Source organism: Oncorhynchus mykiss, chromosome 26 (assembly GCF_013265735.2).
Source record: "Oncorhynchus mykiss isolate Arlee chromosome 26, USDA_OmykA_1.1, whole genome shotgun sequence".
Taxonomy (NCBI): Eukaryota; Metazoa; Chordata; class Actinopteri; order Salmoniformes; family Salmonidae; genus Oncorhynchus; species Oncorhynchus mykiss.
In genome coordinates, this window is record NC_048590.1 from 34,343,919 (window position 1) to 34,365,128 (window position 21,210).

The 21,210-nt window shown below is 48.4% G+C and overlaps 1 protein-coding gene across 1 annotated transcript; it reads right to left on the minus strand.

The window, feature by feature from the left end:
• Positions 1-9,854: 9,854 nt before the first annotated feature.
• LOC110506117 (serine/threonine-protein kinase 33-like) lies at positions 9,855-14,116 on the minus strand. Its single transcript, XM_036963623.1, has 5 exons — positions 14,030-14,116; positions 12,631-12,744; positions 12,405-12,509; positions 12,119-12,257; positions 9,855-9,868 (listed from the first exon to the last, which is right to left on the minus strand). The coding sequence occupies exons 1-5, from the start codon at positions 14,114-14,116 to the stop codon at positions 9,855-9,857; spliced, it is 459 nt and encodes a 152-aa protein (XP_036819518.1).
• Positions 14,117-21,210: the final 7,094 nt, after the last annotated feature.

Genomic DNA, 21,210 nt, shown 5'->3' on the forward strand with positions numbered 1-21,210 from the left:
TCAGTCACACAGCCTACGGGGAGGCAGTCCTGTCAGTCACACAGCCTACAGGGAGGCAGACCGGTCAGTCACACAGCCTACAGGGAGGCAGTCCTGTCAGTCACACAGCCTACGTTGAGGCAGTCCTGTCAGTCACACAGCCTACAGGGAGGCAGTCCTGTCAGTCACACAGGCTACGAGGAGGCAGACCGGTCAGTCACACAGGCTACGAGGAGGCAGTCCTGTCAGTCACACAGGCTACGGGGAGGCAGTCCTGTCAGTCACACAGGCTACGAGGAGGCAGTCCTGTCAGTCACACAGCCTACAGGGAGGCAGTCCTGTCAGTCACACAGCCTACAGGGAGACAGTCCTGTCAGTTACACAGCCTACAGGGAGACAGTCCTGTCAGTCACACAGCCTACAGTGAGACAGTCCGGTCAGTCACACAGGCTACGAGGAGGCAGTCCTGTCAGTCACACAGCCTACAGGGAGGCAGTCCTGTCAGTCACACAGGCTACGAGGAGGCAGACCGGTCAGTCACACAGGCTACGAGGAGGCAGTCCTGTCAGTCACACAGGCTACGGGGAGGCAGTCCTGTCAGTCACACAGGCTACGAGGAGGCAGTCCTGTCAGTCACACAGCCTACAGGGAGGCAGTCCTGTCAGTCACACAGCCTACAGGGAGACAGTCCTGTCAGTTACACAGCCTACAGGGAGACAGTCCTGTCAGTCACACAGCCTACAGTGAGACAGTCCGGTCAGTCACACAGGCTACGAGGAGGCAGACCGGTCAGTCACACAGCCTACGTTGAGGCAGTCCTGTCAGTCACACAGCCTACAGGGAGGCAGTCCTGTCAGTCACACAGCCTACAGTGAGACAGTCCGGTCAGTCACACAGGCTACGAGGAGGCAGACCGGTCAGTCACACAGCCTACGTTGAGGCAGTCCTGTCAGTCACACAGCCTACGTTGAGGCAGTCCTGTCAGTCACACAGCCTACAGTGAGACAGTCCGGTCAGTTACACAGGCTACGAGGAGGCAGACCGGTCAGTCACACAGCCTACAGGGAGGCAGTCCTGTCAGTCACACAGCCTACGTTGAGGCAGTCCTGTCAGTCACACAGCCTACAGGGAGGCAGTCCTGTCAGTCACACAGGCTACGAGGAGGCAGACCGGTCAGTCACACAGGCTACGAGGAGGCAGTCCTGTCAGTCACAGGCTACAGGGAGGCAGTCCTGTCAGTCACACAGGCTACGAGGAGGCAGTCCTGTCAGTCACACAGCCTACAGGGAGGCAGTCCTGTCAGTCACACAGCCTACAGGGAGGCAGTCCTGTCAGTCACACAGCCTACAGGGAGACAGTCCTGTCAGTCACACAGCCTACAGGGAGACAGTCCTGTCAGTCACACAGCCTACAGGGAGACAGTCCGGTCAGTCACACAGGCTACGAGGAGGCAGACCGGTCAGTCACACAGCCTACAGGGAGGCAGTCCTGTCAGTCACACAGCCTACAGGGAGGCAGTCCTGTCAGTCACACAGCCTACGTTGAGGCAGTCCTGTCAGTCACACAGCCTACGGGGAGGCAGTCCTGTCAGTCACACAGCCTACAGGGAGACAGTCCTGTCAGTCACACAGCCTACAGTGAGACAGTCCGGTCAGTTACACAGGCTACGAGGAGGCAGACCGGTCAGTCACACAGCCTACAGGGAGGCAGTCCTGTCAGTCACACAGCCTACGTTGAGGCAGTCCTGTCAGTCACACAGCCTACAGGGAGGCAGTCCTGTCAGTCACACAGGCTACGAGGAGGCAGACCGGTCAGTCACACAGGCTACGAGGAGGCAGTCCTGTCAGTCACAGGCTACGGGGAGGCAGTCCTGTCAGTCACACAGGCTACGAGGAGGCAGTCCTGTCAGTCACACAGCCTACAGGGAGGCAGTCCTGTCAGTCACACAGCCTACAGGGAGACAGTCCTGTCAGTCACACAGCCTACAGGGAGACAGTCCTGTCAGTCACACAGCCTACAGGGAGACAGTCCTGTCAGTCACACAGCCTACAGTGAGACAGTCCGGTCAGTCACACAGGCTATGAGGAGGCAGACCGGTCAGTCACACAGCCTACGTTGAGGCAGTCCTGTCAGTCACACAGCCTACGTTGAGGCAGTCCTGTCAGTCACACAGCCTACAGGGAGGCAGACCGGTCAGTCACACAGGCTACGAGGAGGCAGTCCTGTCAGTCACAGGCTACGGGGAGGCAGTCCTGTCAGTCACACAGGCTACGGGGAGGCAGTCCTGTCAGTCACACAGGCTACGAGGAGGCAGTCCTGTCAGTCACACAGCCTACAGGGAGGCAGTCCTGTCAGTCACACAGCCTACAGGGAGGCAGTCCTTTCAATCACACAGCCTACGGGGAGGCAGTCCTGTCAGTCACACAGCCTACGGGGAGGCAGACCTGTCAGTCACACAGCCTACGGGGAGGCAGACCTGTCAGTCACACAGCCTACGGGGAGGCAGACCTGTCAGTCACACAGCCTACGGGGAGGCAGACCTGTCAGTCACACAGCCTACGGGGAGGCAGACCGGTCAGTCACACAGCATACAGGGAGGCAGTCCTGTCAGTCACACAGCCTACGTTGAGGCAGTCCTGTCAGTCACACAGCCTACAGGGAGGCAGTCCTGTCAGTCACACAGGCTACGAGGAGGCAGACCGGTCAGTCACACAGGCTACGAGGAGGCAGTCCTGTCAGTCACACAGGCTACGGGGAGGCAGTCCTGTCAGTCACACAGGCTACGAGGAGGCAGTCCTGTCAGTCACACAGCCTACAGGGAGGCAGTCCTGTCAGTCACACAGCCTACAGGGAGGCAGTCCTGTCAGTCACACAGCCTACAGGGAGGCAGTCCTGTCAGTCACACAGCCTACGTTGAGGCAGTCCTGTCAGTCACACAGCCTACAGTGAGACAGTCCGGTCAGTCACACAGGCTACGAGGAGGCAGACCGGTCAGTCACACAGCCTACAGGGAGGCAGTCCTGTCAGTCACACAGCCTACGTTGAGGCAGTCCTGTCAGTCACACAGCCTACGGGGAGGCAGTCCTGTCAGTCACACAGCCTACGGGGAGACAGTCCTGTCAGTCACACAGCCTACAGTGAGACAGTCCGGTCAGTTACACAGGCTACGAGGAGGCAGACCGGTCAGTCACACAGCCTACAGGGAGGCAGTCCTGTCAGTCACACAGCCTACGTTGAGGCAGTCCTGTCAGTCACACAGCCTACAGGGAGGCAGTCCTGTCAGTCACACAGGCTACGAGGAGGCAGACCGGTCAGTCACACAGGCTACGAGGAGGCAGACCGGTCAGTCACACAGGCTACGAGGAGGCAGTCCTGTCAGTCACAGGCTACGGGGAGGCAGTCCTGTCAGTCACACAGGCTACGAGGAGGCAGTCCTGTCAGTCACACAGCCTACAGGGAGGCAGTCCTGTCAGTCACACAGCCTACAGGGAGACAGTCCTGTCAGTCACACAGCCTACAGGGAGACAGTCCTGTCAGTCACACAGCCTACAGGGAGACAGTCCTGTCAGTCACACAGCCTACAGGGAGACAGTCCTGTCAGTCACACAGCCTACAGTGAGACAGTCCGGTCAGTCACACAGGCTATGAGGAGGCAGACCGGTCAGTCACACAGCCTACAGGGAGGCAGTCCTGTCAGTCACACAGGCTACGAGGAGGCAGACCGGTCAGTCACACAGGCTACGAGGAGGCAGACCGGTCAGTCACACAGGCTACGAGGAGGCAGTCCTGTCAGTCACAGGCTACGGGGAGGCAGTCCTGTCAGTCACACAGGCTACGAGGAGGCAGTCCTGTCAGTCACACAGCCTACAGGGAGGCAGTCCTGTCAGTCACACAGCCTACAGGGAGACAGTCCTGTCAGTCACACAGCCTACAGGGAGACAGTCCTGTCAGTCACACAGCCTACAGGGAGACAGTCCTGTCAGTCACACAGCCTACAGTGAGACAGTCCGGTCAGTCACACAGGCTATGAGGAGGCAGACCGGTCAGTCACACAGCCTACGTTGAGGCAGTCCGGTCAGTCACACAGCCTACGTTGAGGCAGTCCTGTCAGTCACACAGCCTACAGGGAGGCAGTCCTGTCAGTCACACAGGCTACGAGGAGGCAGACCGGTCAGTCACACAGGCTACGAGGAGGCAGTCCTGTCAGTCACAGGCTACGGGGAGGCAGTCCTGTCAGTCACACAGCCTACAGGGAGGCAGTCCTGTCAGTCACACAGCCTACAGGGAGACAGTCCTGTCAGTCACACAGCCTACAGGGAGACAGTCCTGTCAGTCACACAGCCTACAGTGAGACAGTCCGGTCAGTCACACAGGCTACGAGGAGGCAGACCGGTCAGTCACACAGCCTACGTTGAGGCAGTCCTGTCAGTCACACAGCCTACAGGGAGACAGTCCTGTCAGTCACACAGCCTACAGTGAGACAGTCCGGTCAGTCACACAGGCTACGAGGAGGCAGACCGGTCAGTCACACAGCCTACGTTGAGGCAGTCCTGTCAGTCACACAGCCTACAGGGAGGCAGTCCTGTCAGTCACACAGCCTACAGGGAGGCAGTCCTGTCAGTCACACAGCCTACAGGGAGGCAGTCCTGTCAGTCACACAGCCTACAGGGAGACAGTCCTGTCAGTCACACAGCCTACAGGGAGACAGTCCTGTCAGTCACACAGCCTACAGTGAGACAGTCCGGTCAGTCACACAGGCTACGAGGAGGCAGACCGGTCAGTCACACAGCCTACGTTGAGGCAGTCCTGTCAGTCACACAGCCTACAGGGAGGCAGTCCTGTCAGTCACACAGCCTACAGGGAGGCAGTCCTGTCAGTCACACAGCCTACAGGGAGGCAGTCCTGTCAGTCACACAGCCTACAGGGAGACAGTCCTGTCAGTCACACAGCCTACAGGGAGACAGTCCTGTCAGTCACACAGCCTACAGTGAGACAGTCCGGTCAGTCACACAGGCTACGAGGAGGCAGACCGGTCAGTCACACAGCCTACGTTGAGGCAGTCCTGTCAGTCACACAGCCTACAGGGAGGCAGTCCTGTCAGTCACACAGCCTACAGGGAGACAGTCCTGTCAGTCACACAGCCTACAGGGAGGCAGTCCTGTCAGTCACACAGCCTACAGGGAGACAGTCCTGTCAGTCACACAGCCTACAGGGAGACAGTCCTGTCAGTCACACAGCCTACAGGGAGACAGTCCTGTCAGTCACACAGCCTACAGGGAGGCAGTCCTGTCAGTCACACAGCCTACAGGGAGACAGTCCTGTCAGTCACACAGCCTACAGGGAGACAGTCCTGTCAGTCACACAGCCTACAGGGAGGCAGTCCTGTCAGTCACACAGCCTACAGGGAGACAGTCCTGTCAGTCACACAGCCTACAGGGAGACAGTCCTGTCAGTCACACAGCCTACAGGGAGACAGTCCTGTCAGTCACACAGCCTACAGGGAGACAGTCCTGTCAGTCACACAGCCTACAGGGAGACAGTCCTGTCAGTCACACAGCCTACAGGGAGACAGTCCTGTCAGTCACACAGCCTACAGGGAGACAGTCCTGTCAGTCACACAGCCTACAGGGAGACAGTCCTGTCAGTCACACAGCCTACAGTGAGACAGTCCGGTCAGTCACACAGGCTATGAGGAGGCAGACCGGTCAGTCACACAGCCTACAGGGAGGCAGTCCTGTCAGTCACACAGGCTACGAGGAGGCAGACCGGTCAGTCACACAGGCTACGAGGAGGCAGACCGGTCAGTCACACAGGCTACGAGGAGGCAGTCCTGTCAGTCACAGGCTACGGGGAGGCAGTCCTGTCAGTCACACAGGCTACGAGGAGGCAGTCCTGTCAGTCACACAGCCTACAGGGAGGCAGTCCTGTCAGTCACACAGCCTACAGGGAGACAGTCCTGTCAGTCACACAGCCTACAGGGAGACAGTCCTGTCAGTCACACAGCCTACAGGGAGACAGTCCTGTCAGTCACACAGCCTACAGTGAGACAGTCCGGTCAGTCACACAGGCTATGAGGAGGCAGACCGGTCAGTCACACAGCCTACGTTGAGGCAGTCCTGTCAGTCACACAGCCTACGTTGAGGCAGTCCTGTCAGTCACACAGCCTACAGGGAGGCAGTCCTGTCAGTCACACAGGCTACGAGGAGGCAGACCGGTCAGTCACACAGGCTACGAGGAGGCAGTCCTGTCAGTCACAGGCTACGGGGAGGCAGTCCTGTCAGTCACACAGCCTACAGGGAGGCAGTCCTGTCAGTCACACAGCCTACAGGGAGACAGTCCTGTCAGTCACACAGCCTACAGGGAGACAGTCCTGTCAGTCACACAGCCTACAGTGAGACAGTCCGGTCAGTCACACAGGCTACGAGGAGGCAGACCGGTCAGTCACACAGCCTACGTTGAGGCAGTCCTGTCAGTCACACAGCCTACAGGGAGACAGTCCTGTCAGTCACACAGCCTACAGTGAGACAGTCCGGTCAGTCACACAGGCTACGAGGAGGCAGACCGGTCAGTCACACAGCCTACGTTGAGGCAGTCCTGTCAGTCACACAGCCTACAGGGAGGCAGTCCTGTCAGTCACACAGCCTACAGGGAGGCAGTCCTGTCAGTCACACAGCCTACAGGGAGGCAGTCCTGTCAGTCACACAGCCTACAGGGAGACAGTCCTGTCAGTCACACAGCCTACAGGGAGACAGTCCTGTCAGTCACACAGCCTACAGTGAGACAGTCCGGTCAGTCACACAGGCTACGAGGAGGCAGACCGGTCAGTCACACAGCCTACGTTGAGGCAGTCCTGTCAGTCACACAGCCTACAGGGAGGCAGTCCTGTCAGTCACACAGCCTACAGGGAGGCAGTCCTGTCAGTCACACAGCCTACAGGGAGGCAGTCCTGTCAGTCACACAGCCTACAGGGAGACAGTCCTGTCAGTCACACAGCCTACAGGGAGACAGTCCTGTCAGTCACACAGCCTACAGTGAGACAGTCCGGTCAGTCACACAGGCTACGAGGAGGCAGACCGGTCAGTCACACAGCCTACGTTGAGGCAGTCCTGTCAGTCACACAGCCTACAGGGAGGCAGTCCTGTCAGTCACACAGCCTACAGGGAGACAGTCCTGTCAGTCACACAGCCTACAGGGAGGCAGTCCTGTCAGTCACACAGCCTACAGGGAGACAGTCCTGTCAGTCACACAGCCTACAGGGAGACAGTCCTGTCAGTCACACAGCCTACAGGGAGACAGTCCTGTCAGTCACACAGCCTACAGGGAGGCAGTCCTGTCAGTCACACAGCCTACAGGGAGACAGTCCTGTCAGTCACACAGCCTACAGGGAGACAGTCCTGTCAGTCACACAGCCTACAGGGAGGCAGTCCTGTCAGTCACACAGCCTACAGGGAGACAGTCCTGTCAGTCACACAGCCTACAGGGAGACAGTCCTGTCAGTCACACAGCCTACAGGGAGACAGTCCTGTCAGTCACACAGCCTACAGGGAGACAGTCCTGTCAGTCACACAGCCTACAGGGAGACAGTCCTGTCAGTCACACAGCCTACAGGGAGACAGTCCTGTCAGTCACACAGCCTACAGGGAGACAGTCCTGTCAGTCACACAGCCTACAGGGAGACAGTCCTGTCAGTCACACAGCCTACAGGGAGACAGTCCTGTCAGTCACACAGCCTACAGGGAGACAGTCCTGTCAGTCACACAGCCTACAGGGAGACAGTCCTGTCAGTCACACAGCCTACAGGGAGACAGTCCTGTCAGTCACACAGCCTACAGGGAGACAGTCCTGTCAGTCACACAGCCTACAGGGAGACAGTCCTGTCAGTCACACAGCCTACAGGGAGACAGTCCTGTCAGTCACACAGCCTACAGGGAGACAGTCCTGTCAGTCACACAGCCTACAGGGAGACAGTCCTGTCAGTCACACAGCCTACAGTGAGACAGTCCTGTCAGTCACACAGCCTACAGGGAGGCAGTCCTGTCAGTCACACAGCCTACAGGGAGACAGTCCTGTCAGTCACACAGCCTACAGGGAGACAGTCCTGTCAGTCACACAGGCTACAGGGAGACAGTCCTGTCAGTCACACAGCCTACAGGGAGACAGTCCTGTCAGTCACACAGCCTACAGGGAGACAGTCCTGTCAGTCACACAGCCTACAGGGAGACAGTCCTGTCAGTCACACAGCCTACAGGGAGACAGTCCTGTCAGTCACACAGGCTACAGGGAGACAGTCCTGTCAGTCACACAGCCTACAGGGAGACAGTCCTGTCAGTCACACAGCCTACAGGGAGACAGTCCTGTCAGTCACACAGCCTACAGGGAGACAGTCCTGTCAGTCACACAGCCTACAGGGAGACAGTCCTGTCAGTCACACAGCCTACAGGGAGACAGTCCTGTCAGTCACACAGGCTACAGGGAGACAGTCCTGTCAGTCACACAGCCTACAGGGAGACAGTCCTGTCAGTCACACAGCCTACAGGGAGACAGTCCTGTCAGTCACACAGCCTACAGGGAGACAGTCCTGTCAGTCACACAGCCTACAGGGAGACAGTCCTGTCAGTCACACAGGCTACAGGGAGACAGTCCTGTCAGTCACACAGCCTACAGGGAGACAGTCCTGTCAGTCACACAGCCTACAGGGAGACAGTCCTGTCAGTCACACAGCCTACAGGGAGACAGTCCTGTCAGTCACACAGCCTACAGGGAGACAGTCCTGTCAGTGACACAGGCTTCTAAAACTATACTACTAGTTGATCGGTCACTGGGCGAACTGTACACAGTATAGGAAAAGCTGCTACAGTGAGAGGGAGAGACACAGACAGACCAGAAAGACAGGCAGTGATAAAGGAGGGATGGGTGGGTGGATTGCTTTCAGCATGTACATGATAACCCCAATACTCCACACATCACACTGCTGACTGTACTCATGAGCACTGATCACCTCAGGAGCTGAAACAGAGAGGAGAGGACCGGTTTTAACAGGACTACTCTAATATGATGTGATCTTTGTGTGTAGGAGCTGAGCGTGTCAGTCTTACCCATGTAGATAGGAGTCCCACAGGTGGCTTTCAGCATGTTCTCACTGCCAACACCCCCCTTCTTCACTGACAACCCAAAGTCTGTCACCTGGGAGGAGAGAGGGCCGACAGCAGACACTGATACACACGCAGGCCTACAGCATGTATCCATCTCATATCAAATCCTTTCTTGTTGGTGTTATTTATCAGACAAAACAAGGTTTACTTGAAGAGCAACAATAACTGGGTCTCTCTATGTTAGATGAATAACAAATACGAGCTGTACATGCTGTATGGTCTCATGTAGTAAATAATGGCAGGCAGGAGAAATACAACAGGAGAAAATATCCAGGAGAGATGACCTCCTCCTGACAGATAAAAGCCTTTTATACCGTGCCAGAACAACGCTGTCTTTCAGCAGTGTGTGTGTGTGATTTATGCTGCCTTGTTTGAGCCCACGTTCCAGGTATCTGCTTCAGCCTGTGCTCCAATGCACACAACATGCTGGGCCCAGGCGGTAATTTGTCTTAAAAGATGCTCTTGATTCCTTTTGTACGGCGTGATATAAAGGGGAACCAAAGGGGGGTCTGTCATAATGAGGTAGCATTTAAAACCATTTAGGGGGAGAGTGGGAGTAAAAAACCACATCAGCAGCCTGTCCTTAAGTCCCTGCAGAGACTGGCTGGATGAGAAACGGCAGTGTGAGTTTTCCAGTTTGTGTCACCGTCTCACCTTGATATTGATCATGTCATTATCAACACCATGGTAACTCTTCACTAGAATGTTCTCCAGTTTCAGGTCTCAGTGAACTATGTCTGAAATACGAAAATTAAACCACTTTTACTATGAGAAGAACCAACCATAATGGCTTTCAAAAGGCCTTATGGTTGGTTAAAAGCAGTTAAAGGCTAAATCTGCAATGAGTAATTGTCCCCCACAATGAAATCGGGGAAGGGACTGTGGATCTGTCTCAGTACGTCCGTACGCCATCTCAGACAGCACTGGATGATTTTGACTAAACTTGGGTGAATGATGTGTCTTACCATAAAGATCCGGCATTTACGAAATGACACTGATTGGCTCAAGGCTATAGTAATTAACTGAAATGTGAGTCATACCAGAGAGGACGAGGCGAAGCGAGAGGGATAAGTGGACCCAAAATCTGTCTTCTCCAACGGGTGGTGTTTAAAAAAAGAAAATGCTCACCAAGTAAGAAGTTTTTGTATGGAGGTCAATGAGTGTCAAATTCTGTGACATAAAATGGAATGGCTTTTTTGCTATGTGTGGCTTATTTGATCTAATATAAGTTTTGTTCTGCTTAGGTTGTTGCAAGTGTACTGATATAAGTAGGACACGTGACATCCCTGCATCATTCGTGGGGGACAACATGTTTAGTGTTGCCTTGTTTTCAACAGGTGACATCTCCACAACCTTAATCAATCATGGTGTCATCGAGCATTCCACTGGGAATGAGTTTGATTCACTGAGGAAGAGAGGGGTTCTGCCCCAGCTGAAGTCCCAGAGATTGTGACAAGAACAGCTACTTTATCCTCAGGAAAACCATGAACGTCTTGCTAAATTCAAGCAATCCCTATGACAAATCTCTAGATATCAACCTCCTTTTAAAAATGGTGAGCCACAAAGTATCAGTGGTCATTAAAGGAGATGTGCAGAATGGAGCGGAGGATTCGGAGACGTTTGAGAGAGTTATAAAGGTTAGATTAGATGCTGCTGCTAGATTGACTTGATGGGATGGGAAATAAAGAGTCTCTGCACACATATTAGTTTTTGAGAAGTTCTCTCCGCTGGAGTCTTAAAGTTCAGCTCGGTTAAAGGGATTTTGTGAGAGGGGCAGAGCATGCTGACCTCTAATATATTGTTTCCTCTGCTCTAATGTTCATGTAGATTGAGCTCAGGAAGATATGGACTAAATAAAGACTCTGGGGTGTACAACAGTGGATGAACCTCTATATGTATATAGTAACAACAGCATTGTGAAGAACTAATAGTACAATGAACAAAAGGTTCACAAAATTCATAGTAATATCCCATGGGACCAAATGAATTGTTCTATGCAAAATAAATGTATCATATCAATGTCTTTACTAAACAAATTTGTCATATTTCCTGTTCAAGAAGTAATGAATGTAAATGTTCATGCTGCTTATAAGGACAATTCCTCCACATGTTTACCTCCTATTCATCATCTCCAGCACCAAACCAGTGTCTACATATCTGAAAACAGAGCGTTTATATTTATTTCTACAAAACGTACTGGTGCACCATTTTCATATATGTACACACTGGTATTGTGCTGGAGATAATGAAAATGTGGTTGAAAAGTGGTGGAATTGCCCTTTAAGGCCACTACCTGTGACAGTCACTGCTAACCTTTAGCATCACATCCCCACTGGTATCATTAGTCGCCATAGAAGTGCGGCACGACAGCGTAGAGGGACTCTTAGTGTGAAAACACACCTATTAATCTGTATTCCTCCCCAGCTCGTTGTAAATGAGTCATTAGCCCCATGTAATGGTGTCTCATTGCCAAGCAACGTCCTAAATTACCTCTAACTAGAGATTTCACCATCAGGAGGGGGGAAAAACAGCATCTTCAAATAAACCTCTCAGACTCAATTAAAAGGGCTACTGTTTTTGCCTGGCAGTTGTTCATTATTATCTCATTATTAGAATAAGCCAAGTTCTATAATGACTGGGAGCCATAACGTGGTATCATCTCCCTGATTATCACACGTCAATGAGGCCAAAGCAATTTGACTCGTTTGAGTACGATGTGACCGTGATATCACCAATTTGCACATTGTCCTCACACACAATTTACTCATACAACACATTGTCTGTACTGTTTGCATTAATGTTGGAATGATTTAATCAGTGCACCTAGATTAGTTAGTTATGTTTCATAAAGGTAAAAGAAGGCAGTCTGATATTCTGCCTCTCACCCTTCCTTTATTGTTGCTTGAAATAAAGTTTCACCGTGTAAAATGTTCAAATGTAGAGCCTTGTAACGGTGTGAAACCGATAACTTTAGTCAGTCATATTACCCTTCTTATGCAGGTAGACGATGGCCTCAGCCAGGCTGTTGATGATGTGCCTGGTCTCCTCCTCTGTGAAGCGTGTGTTCTTCTGAAGGAGCTCCTTCAGCTCCCCTCCCTCACACAGCTCAGTAACCAGATACATCCTCTGGACACAAAGCACAGCACACAGACTGATAATGGCCCCCACAAATAGATCTGACCAGCCTCGCTCTCATTCATGGTGCTTACGCAATCGTCTGCATGCACACTACTGAGATATTGACTCCATTACATCTAAGAAAGCATCCCTTACCTTTTGTGTTTCAAAGACTTCCTCCAGATGTATTATGTGTGCGTGGTTCACACATTTCAGGATGCTCACTTCCCGTTCCAACAGTTTGACACCTGAACTTCCAGCCTGCATGGAGGGAAGAAGCTGAGCGAGTGCACTGGAGGTGTGGGGCTGTTGTAGTAGCCATTAGACTGACTTTAGACTGTCTCTTTTCACCACAGCCCATGGGAAACACTAATGCACTCACCTTCTCTTTGTTCACCTTCTTAATAGCCCATTTCTTCCTTGTCTCGTTGTGGGTGGCTTCACAGACGACCCCAAAGCTACCTTGACCTAATTTCCTCCCAAATGAGCATATTTGCTATGGGGATAACAGAGGAACAATTAACAGAAAGGCAACCCACATCTGCTCCGTCAACTCAGTAAAACCATTCACAAGGAAATGTAGCCTCAGCTTATGGGCTTGTTTGAATATACGAGCTCGGATTTATTTCCCTGCTTCTATTGCAACATTATCTCAAGACCTGAATCCTAAAGTGGACCTTAATTTTCGAGCACTCAAAAAAGGAAAGTTTGCCCGTCTCTGGAGTTGCAGAATATAGTATTTCTAATCAAGTTACAAATGATTAAGTTGCTGCCGCAGTTCATTCAATCTCAGGTCTAATTAACTTGATCATTATCTCTGCGCATGCAAGGCTGAGCACTGCCTGCTGCAGATTTGGCAAAGAGAGCATCCGAAGCCCCGAGAGAGGGGGTGGAATCAGGAGCAAACTGGTGCAGATGGAGGCAGTGTAGAGGTCAGCCGGTGTCACGTTCGTAATAAGGATGGGTGTCACGCCCTGACCTTAGTATTCTTTGTTTGCTTTATTATTTTGGTTAGGTCAGGGTGTGACATGGGTGATATGTGTGTTTTTGTCTCATCTAGGGTGTGGTTGTACTGTCTAGGGTTTTTTTGGAGATTTATGGGGTTGTTTCCATCTAGGTGTTTATATAGGTCTATGGTTGCCTATATTGGTTCTCAATTAGAGGCAGGTGTTTATCGTTGTCTCTGATTGGGAGCCATATTTAGGCAGCCATATTCTTTGGGTATTTTGTGGGTGATTGTTTCCTGTGTCAGTGTTTGTGCCACACGGGACTGGTTTGTTTCCATTTCACTTTGTATTTGTGTCATGTTCAGTCTTTTCTATTAAAACATGGACTCTTACCACGCTGCGTATTGGTTCGATCCTTGCTACACCTCTTCAGACGAAGAAATCCGTTACAACGGGAACAAGATGCAGCGTGTGTGAAGTTCCACATCTTTATTTCGGTGAAACTTCAAAACAATAAACCCACAACGAAAGTAGTGGTGCACAAAACAAACAATATCCCACAAACACAGGTGTGAAAAATGGCTACCTAAATATGATCCCCAATTAGAGGCAACGATTACCAGCTGCCTCTAATTGGGAACCATACAAAACACCAACATAGAAATATTGAGCTAGAACACCCCCTAGTCACACCCTGACCTACTACACCATAGAGAACCAATGGCTCTCTATGGTCTGGGCGTGACAGCCGGGGAGGGGTAGAGGGTGGTACTAGTGCCCCAGGGCAAGGGGGGGTGGTATCTGGGAATAAACATGGATGTGGTCTCTACCTACCTGGAGGTCAGCCTCATCCTCCAAACGGGTGTGGGGCAACTTCCTCTCTACACTGCTCACACGGGCAGTGTTCCACTGAGAAGCCATTTTCATGCCAGCTCCACAAACATCTGCTGGTGTCATCTACAGATGAGGAGCTTTATAGCTGGGTGAAGCACACACAACACAGGGAAGGAATGGAAGGCAGACTGAGATGACCCCTTCTGGGTGCATCCAGGCATACAGTCTAATCACACTACAACTAACAATCATACAACATAAAAATGTACATTTTTACAGGATTATTTCAGCAGAGAAATAGGATTTTGCTCAGTTGATGTCCAACTGTTGTGTAACATCATTATTATGACTGTGACGGTCATGGAATTTGGGATGACGGTTATTGGGCAGCCAAATGACTGTGGTCACCGTTCCAATAGTGTTTTCCTCCGCTCCTGACTGCATGTGTTGCCGTGCTGCAGGGAGGGGGGCATTGCCTAGGCAACCAAAGAATTGTTTGCTACACTTTGCTTGTTTCAGCAGGGAGCAACAAAGTTACATCACATTGTTATGAATCCATGTTACCGCAGAAACCGACTCAACTGCATGAATGCCCGGCCGCCCCGTCTTCAATTAGCTGTTCGTTCCACACACACAAAAAATAAAATAAATGTAAACGGTTATTTTATTTAAATGACGGTTTTCATCCATAACTGTCGGATATGCAGTAATTGTGCCAGCCCTAATCACTATATAGGTCAGGGATGGGCAACTCCTGTCCTCTGGGGCCTGAGTCTGACTGCTGGTTCTCTTTTGTCTAGCACTTAATTGCACACAGATACACCTGGGCAGTTTAACTCACATGACCTTAGGAGCCAGTCAGTTGGAGGGCGCCTCAGTAGGAGGCCTGACACTGTCACTGTGGCGACAGCTCTGCTACTTAAGGTAACTCAGATTCTTTCTCCCCCACTGTTTAGACCAGAGCAAGCTGCCGCAGCACAGAACCCCAAAATGCTAAAGAGCACCTGGCAGCTTTTTTTATTAAGAGGATTAAAGTTGGGAAATACTTTGGTGAGACACTTGACATTGAGAAAAGTAAAGGGTTCATTCCGTTTCCACCTTATAGTACACAATAAGATGCCTATTCAGACTTTTCATTCTAATACATTCTAGAAGTGAGTTACTGTGGTGTACAATAACAGGCCTACTCTTTTAATCCATCCCAGGTTAAAGTAATAGTATTATGAATCCCCTAATTAGTCATACTATGATACAACTGTAAAAATGTATTATTCCCAAATTAACTTTTGATAATGGTAACAATTATCTTCTCTGTTAAATCACAGAACACAACCATAGATATATTTCACCCTGTCAATTGGTGTTTCCCCCTGTCAATTGGATAAACTACTTCGAAATGGAGACACCATCTCCAGCGTTCAAATTGGCACACTTTGCCTACCTTTGTCTCGTCACCATTGGTTTCTGACCAAACCGGTGTCTGAAGACAGGTTCATATTATTAACACTAAGCACAGTTTACTTGGCTTGAAAAACGCTCTCCAAAGCCAAATTAAATGTAAAGCAATTATCAAGTGATGACTGGGAGCATTGGAGTGGATCCGCCACACGGACACCAATTAATTATTAACTGGGAAGCGGTGTCTTTAACCTCTTCACTCTGAGGCATTATCTTATCCCTGACAGGGCTCTCATAACAGGCCTGTCTCTCCCATTACCACCCGTCTATTTGCTAGTCAAAACCATTGTGACAGCCTCTGGAAATCCAAATCACCTCAATCACAGCTCATTTGTGGGAGAGGGAGGCATGTGATGAGTGTATCACAGGGAGGGACCAGTGTCTTGCTCTGCAGGTGCCTTAGGGAGGGTGTGCCTGCCCGACAGCCCGCCCAGTGGGGAGGAAATTTGATGTCAGGTCAGGGAGACGTCTGACCTTAAAATGGGTCACTACAGATCCACAGGTCTTGGATTGCTTTAAGCCAGAGGGGTCTTACAGTACTATTACATTCTTGGTTTAGCCAATCTCCCAATCATGTTTGAGTGATCTGCTAATAGTCTCATGAGAAGGATATTACTGTAATGGATTCTAAAAGAAACCTTACATGAGTGATATGTCAGCTTTCAGACTGATTGAACACAATGTACTGTACAGACTGGCTAAATTGAGAACATGCGTTCTATCAGTAAGAGCTGCCATAACGGCTCCATAAAAGATAGGCCCACATATAACTGAATTTGATTGTAAGCATTTCCAAAATATCAGAATTACTGCGCTTGCTGTGGAATTGAGAATCTGAACAAACCATATACATGTATTACTCAGTACTAAAGCCTCTAATGGGGTTTTCAAGCCTGTGAATATTGCTTTAACCATAGGGCTTGACGGACATTAATTAAAATGTGAATTAGCATGACGAATGGTATAGGCAGCAGAGGCATGACTGCACTCAAAACTAATCAACAGCTCACTGAAACACTATTGGCACTTATGAAGCCCCAAATTACATATTTAGAGGCAAAAAAATCTGGATTAGACAAACTACATCTTTGCATTAGCAGCTGCCTTCCTGCACTGAATCAGCGCCAGCAAAAGTGCCATGTATTGCAAAGGCCTAGCATGTATGTGAATGACAACAAGGCAACACAGACTGTACTTACCAACCTGGAGCAGCCTCAAAGTGTTCCATGTTTACTGCTTCTCACAGCCCATCAGACCTGAACACAAAATAGGCTTATGCTGTTATAATACACATTTAATCACCACTGAGTTATTTTACACTTCAAATAAGTTTCCTGTTTCTAAGTTTATTCGCCACGTACACAGGATACAACAGGTGTAAAACAGTACAGTGAAATTCTTACCTTGAGAGCTCTTTCCCAACAATGCAGAGATAATAATATTATAGAAAATAAAATAAAAAGTACAAATAAAATAAAATCACACAAGAACTAAGATGTATTAAAGAAACATGAGAATGCAAGTATATTCAGGTCAGTGCCAGTACATTTTTCAATGTGCAGGTGTACTGGAATAGTTGAGGTGGGTTTATACATAAAAAGTGACTGGTAGTAGGAATATATAAATACTTATGGTAATATACTAGTGGATGCAATAGTAAAGAGCACATATTACAAGTTAGCCTATTAGAAATGGGGTTTTGAATGAGGGAAACAAACTTCTCACATAATTTCCGATATGATTGATATCCTGCTTTGTGTCTACCCTTTTACTAGTGTACCAGCCTAACAGACTGAATAGAGGTTGGTCTCCACAACTTTCTAAAACAGCATCATCATAGGCTTGGTTCACACACAGAGATACAGTAGAATATATTAACACGTAGGTTTTCCTACCAGACAGGAACCATATGCTTCCTCATGCTCGCCAGATCTCAGTAGAAAGTAATTATGGCAGATAGAATGTCATCAATCGATCCCTCTGCTTTTTCAATCCTCTCAACCATAACTGTCAGAACCCCATTAGAGTTTATTTACTGATTGTTTGTGGATGGAAATGCACATTGTTTCCCTTGACTGCAAGGGAGATGCAGTGTTTCAGCTTGGAATGCAAATTAAATGTGACATTGGAATGATGCCTGGACACACAAAGATAATTCCGGACCAGATAGAGGTCTCCTCTATCTCGCTCTCCACCCCCTCCATCTCTTTCTTTTGTTTTCGAAATGCACTGCCATCGCACTTTCATGGTCTGTGTGGCAACAGAAAGGTGTAGGCCTAAATAAAATCTATAGTTTTGATTCTTCCACAATTATTACACTGTAATAAACAAGAAAAAATGCCAGTTTTGCAGTTAGGCTCCTAATCATTTTCATTCAGATGAAAGGGGAGCAGTGCCTGAACTGTCTGTCCATTTGTTAGATAATCGTTAGCCTACATGTTGTTTTCTTCTATAGGTGTAAATATGCCAAATAACGGTTTGTTGAAGGTGAAAGTACAGCTCAAAAAGTAGGCAGACTATGAACAGGTGTTGCTTTGTAGCCACACCACAGCTAATTAAAACCTTGGCTAAGCACACACACACACAACATGTGTGTATGCAATTAAAATGTAGACAGCAATCTTCCTTCCTTCAGCCAAAATATTTCATTCTCCTCATCTGCAACTTAATTATTTATTGACAGCTGGCTTTGATGACAAATGATAAACTTCACAGTACTAATGAAGCATGGAATTACATTACCTGATGAAGGAAGGCTTTGCATGTCTAGAATGACAATGCTGAGGCAGTCTAGTTCACTAAATTATGGGATGAATAACATTATATAGACAGATTTAACTGATTGATGAGCAAATCACATTTCCTTTGTCAATGCCATGAGACTCAAACTATGGACTTTTAGGTTAATAAAAAAAATTATAGTCTTGACTCGGCCACAAGCTCTCCTTGGTTACAATCGACTTCCTCTAAAAAGGTATGCCTTTGTGCAGTACAGTATCTGTGCTGAGTGTCGAGTGTGTTTATTGTTAAGAACTATACCCGGAGGAGCAATCAGTCTGAACTGAAAGAACCATGGACCTGTCTTTGCCAAGCTGAACATTCAGACATCCAATATCTGCTTAAAATCATATACATCATACTGAATTACCAGACAGCTTCAATTGATGGGCACTTGAAAGAAATGTAAGGTGCCTTTAGTTCCTCCCCTCTGCAGCCATAAGTATGTAGCACCCCGTAAACAAGCCACTTAGTGGGCCTTCCAAGAATTCCTTTTGTCTTCTCAGGTCATGTCTGATACTGTCACACTCTGACCATAGTTTGCGTTGTTTGTTTCTATATTTTGGTTGGTCAGGGTGTTATATGAGTGGGCATTTTATGTATGTCTAGTTTGTCTGTTTCGATGTGTTTGGCCTGATATGGTTCTCAATCAGAGGCAGGTGTTAGTCGTTGTCTCTGATTGGGAACCATATTTAGGTAGTCTGTTTTGTATTGTGGGGTGTAGGTGATTGTTCCTGTTTCCAGTGTTCACGGTACGGGACGGGACATTCTATACACCCCTGAGTCAATATATGTTAGAATCACCTTTGGCAGTGATTACAGCTGTGAGCATTTCTGGGTAAGTCTAAGAGCACTGCACACCTGGATTGTACTATATTTGCCCATTATTCTTTTCAAAACTCTTCAAGCTCTGTCAAATTGGTTGTTGATCATTGCTAGACAACCATTTTCAAGTCTTGCCATAGATTTTCAAGCAGATTTAAGTCAAAACTGTAACTCGGACATTCCGAAACATTCACTGTCTTCTTGGTAAGCAACTCCAGCGTAGATTTGTCCTTTTGTTTTAGGTTATTGTCCTGCTGAAAGGTGAATTTGTCTCCCAGTGTCTGGTGGAAAGCTGACTGAACCAGGTTCTCCTCTAGGATTTTGACTGTGCTTAGCTCCATTCCGTTAATTTTGTTATCCTGAAAAACTAAATCAGACCTTAACGATTACAAGCAGACCCATAACATGATGCAGCCACCACTATGCTTGAAAATATGGAGAGTGGTACTTAGTAACGTGTTGTATTGGATTTGACCGAAACATAACACTTTGTTTTCAGGGCAAAAAGTTAATTGCTTCTCCATATTTTAACAGTATTACTTTAGTGCCTTATTGCCCTCTCAGCTGTGGCAATTTTACACACATAAATACACACAGAACAGGTAGCCTACATTCAATATAATACATGAGTTGAATCAAAACATGTTTTACTCCCTAGATCATGAGTTAATGCTTGGAGTCTTCACAGATTGTGTGACATAAAACACCACCTTTCTTTCCTTACATTAATGACAGTGTTATTTGCAATTTTTAAGCATTTAACAATTTAATTAGAACATTGAACTTAAACCCTGTATGAATCATGAAGAACTCGGAAAATGCAATGCAAGTATGCCTACGTAACATTTCATTATGTTTCATTGTGAAGACAGTTATAGGTTTATGCCCTTGCAAAATCGAATGCTTCTAACTGAACTCTTCTAACCAAAAGAGTCCCCTTACAGGCCTACTGTCATTAACGTATAGCCAGCCTTTTGTTGGCTGGATTGGATGCTCATTGGTGTCTAGCTGTAGGCTAGTGATATTGTCGACCATCAGCAGCTGATCCAGGAAAGAAAACAAATAGTGATAGAAAATAAAAGGTAAATAAATGGTCTACTACTTCTGGCCACGGATGGCATGGAGAACACCAGTTCCCGCGCAGACCTGAAAAACAACACAATGAGCGCTCTAAACAGCTGACTGACAAAAGCAAACAATGATAAATCAATGTTTAGATCTAATGCATTGGAATAAAGGCATAGGTCATTTTTTAAATTAATGACACATTGGAAAACAAATGGCAAAAATTAGGAAATGCCAGTGAAAATATATGCGTAAAGGAGCTCAGCTAAGGCCGAAATCCAGCAGTACTGAGTGGACAGTGCCAAGCATATAGAATATATTGGTTTAAACCATGGCAGAGAGGTGGGGGTGCTCGTTTCATTTGGAAGATTATATTTTCATATTTACCACTGTCAAACCTATTTACCACTTCATTTGAAACAAATAGGAGAATGGTTAAATTTGCATTATTTAGAGACCACCCCCAAATTTGACTTTTGTTGCACTTAAGAGAGCTAACGTCTCATCAATGGGAGCTGAGCCACCCCTGGTTCCCCCGTCTGTAACTGTTTTAATGTAACCATTGGCCTCAAGGGGAAATCCCTGAGCGGTTTCCTTCCTCTCCGGCAACTGAGTTAGGAAGGATGCCTGTATCGTTGTAGTGACTGGGTGTATTGATACACCATCCAACGTGTAATTAATAACTTCACCACCATGCTCAAAGGGATATTCAATGTCTGCTTTTATTTTATAAATGTTTTTTGATCTACCAATAGGTGCCTTTCTTTGAAAGGCATTGGAAAACCTCCCTGATCTTTGTCGTTGAATCTGTTTGAAATTCACTGCTCGACTGAATTTCGCACACAGAATGAGTCCATGCAACTTATTATGTGACTTACGCAAATGTTTACTCTTGAAAACATTTAGGCTTGTCATAACAAGGGGGTTGAATACTTATTGAATCAATACATTTCAGCTTTCCATTTGATTAATTTGTAAACATCTAAAACACATACACAAACATAAACACATAAAACATTATTCCACTTTGCCATTATAGGGTATTGTGCATAGGC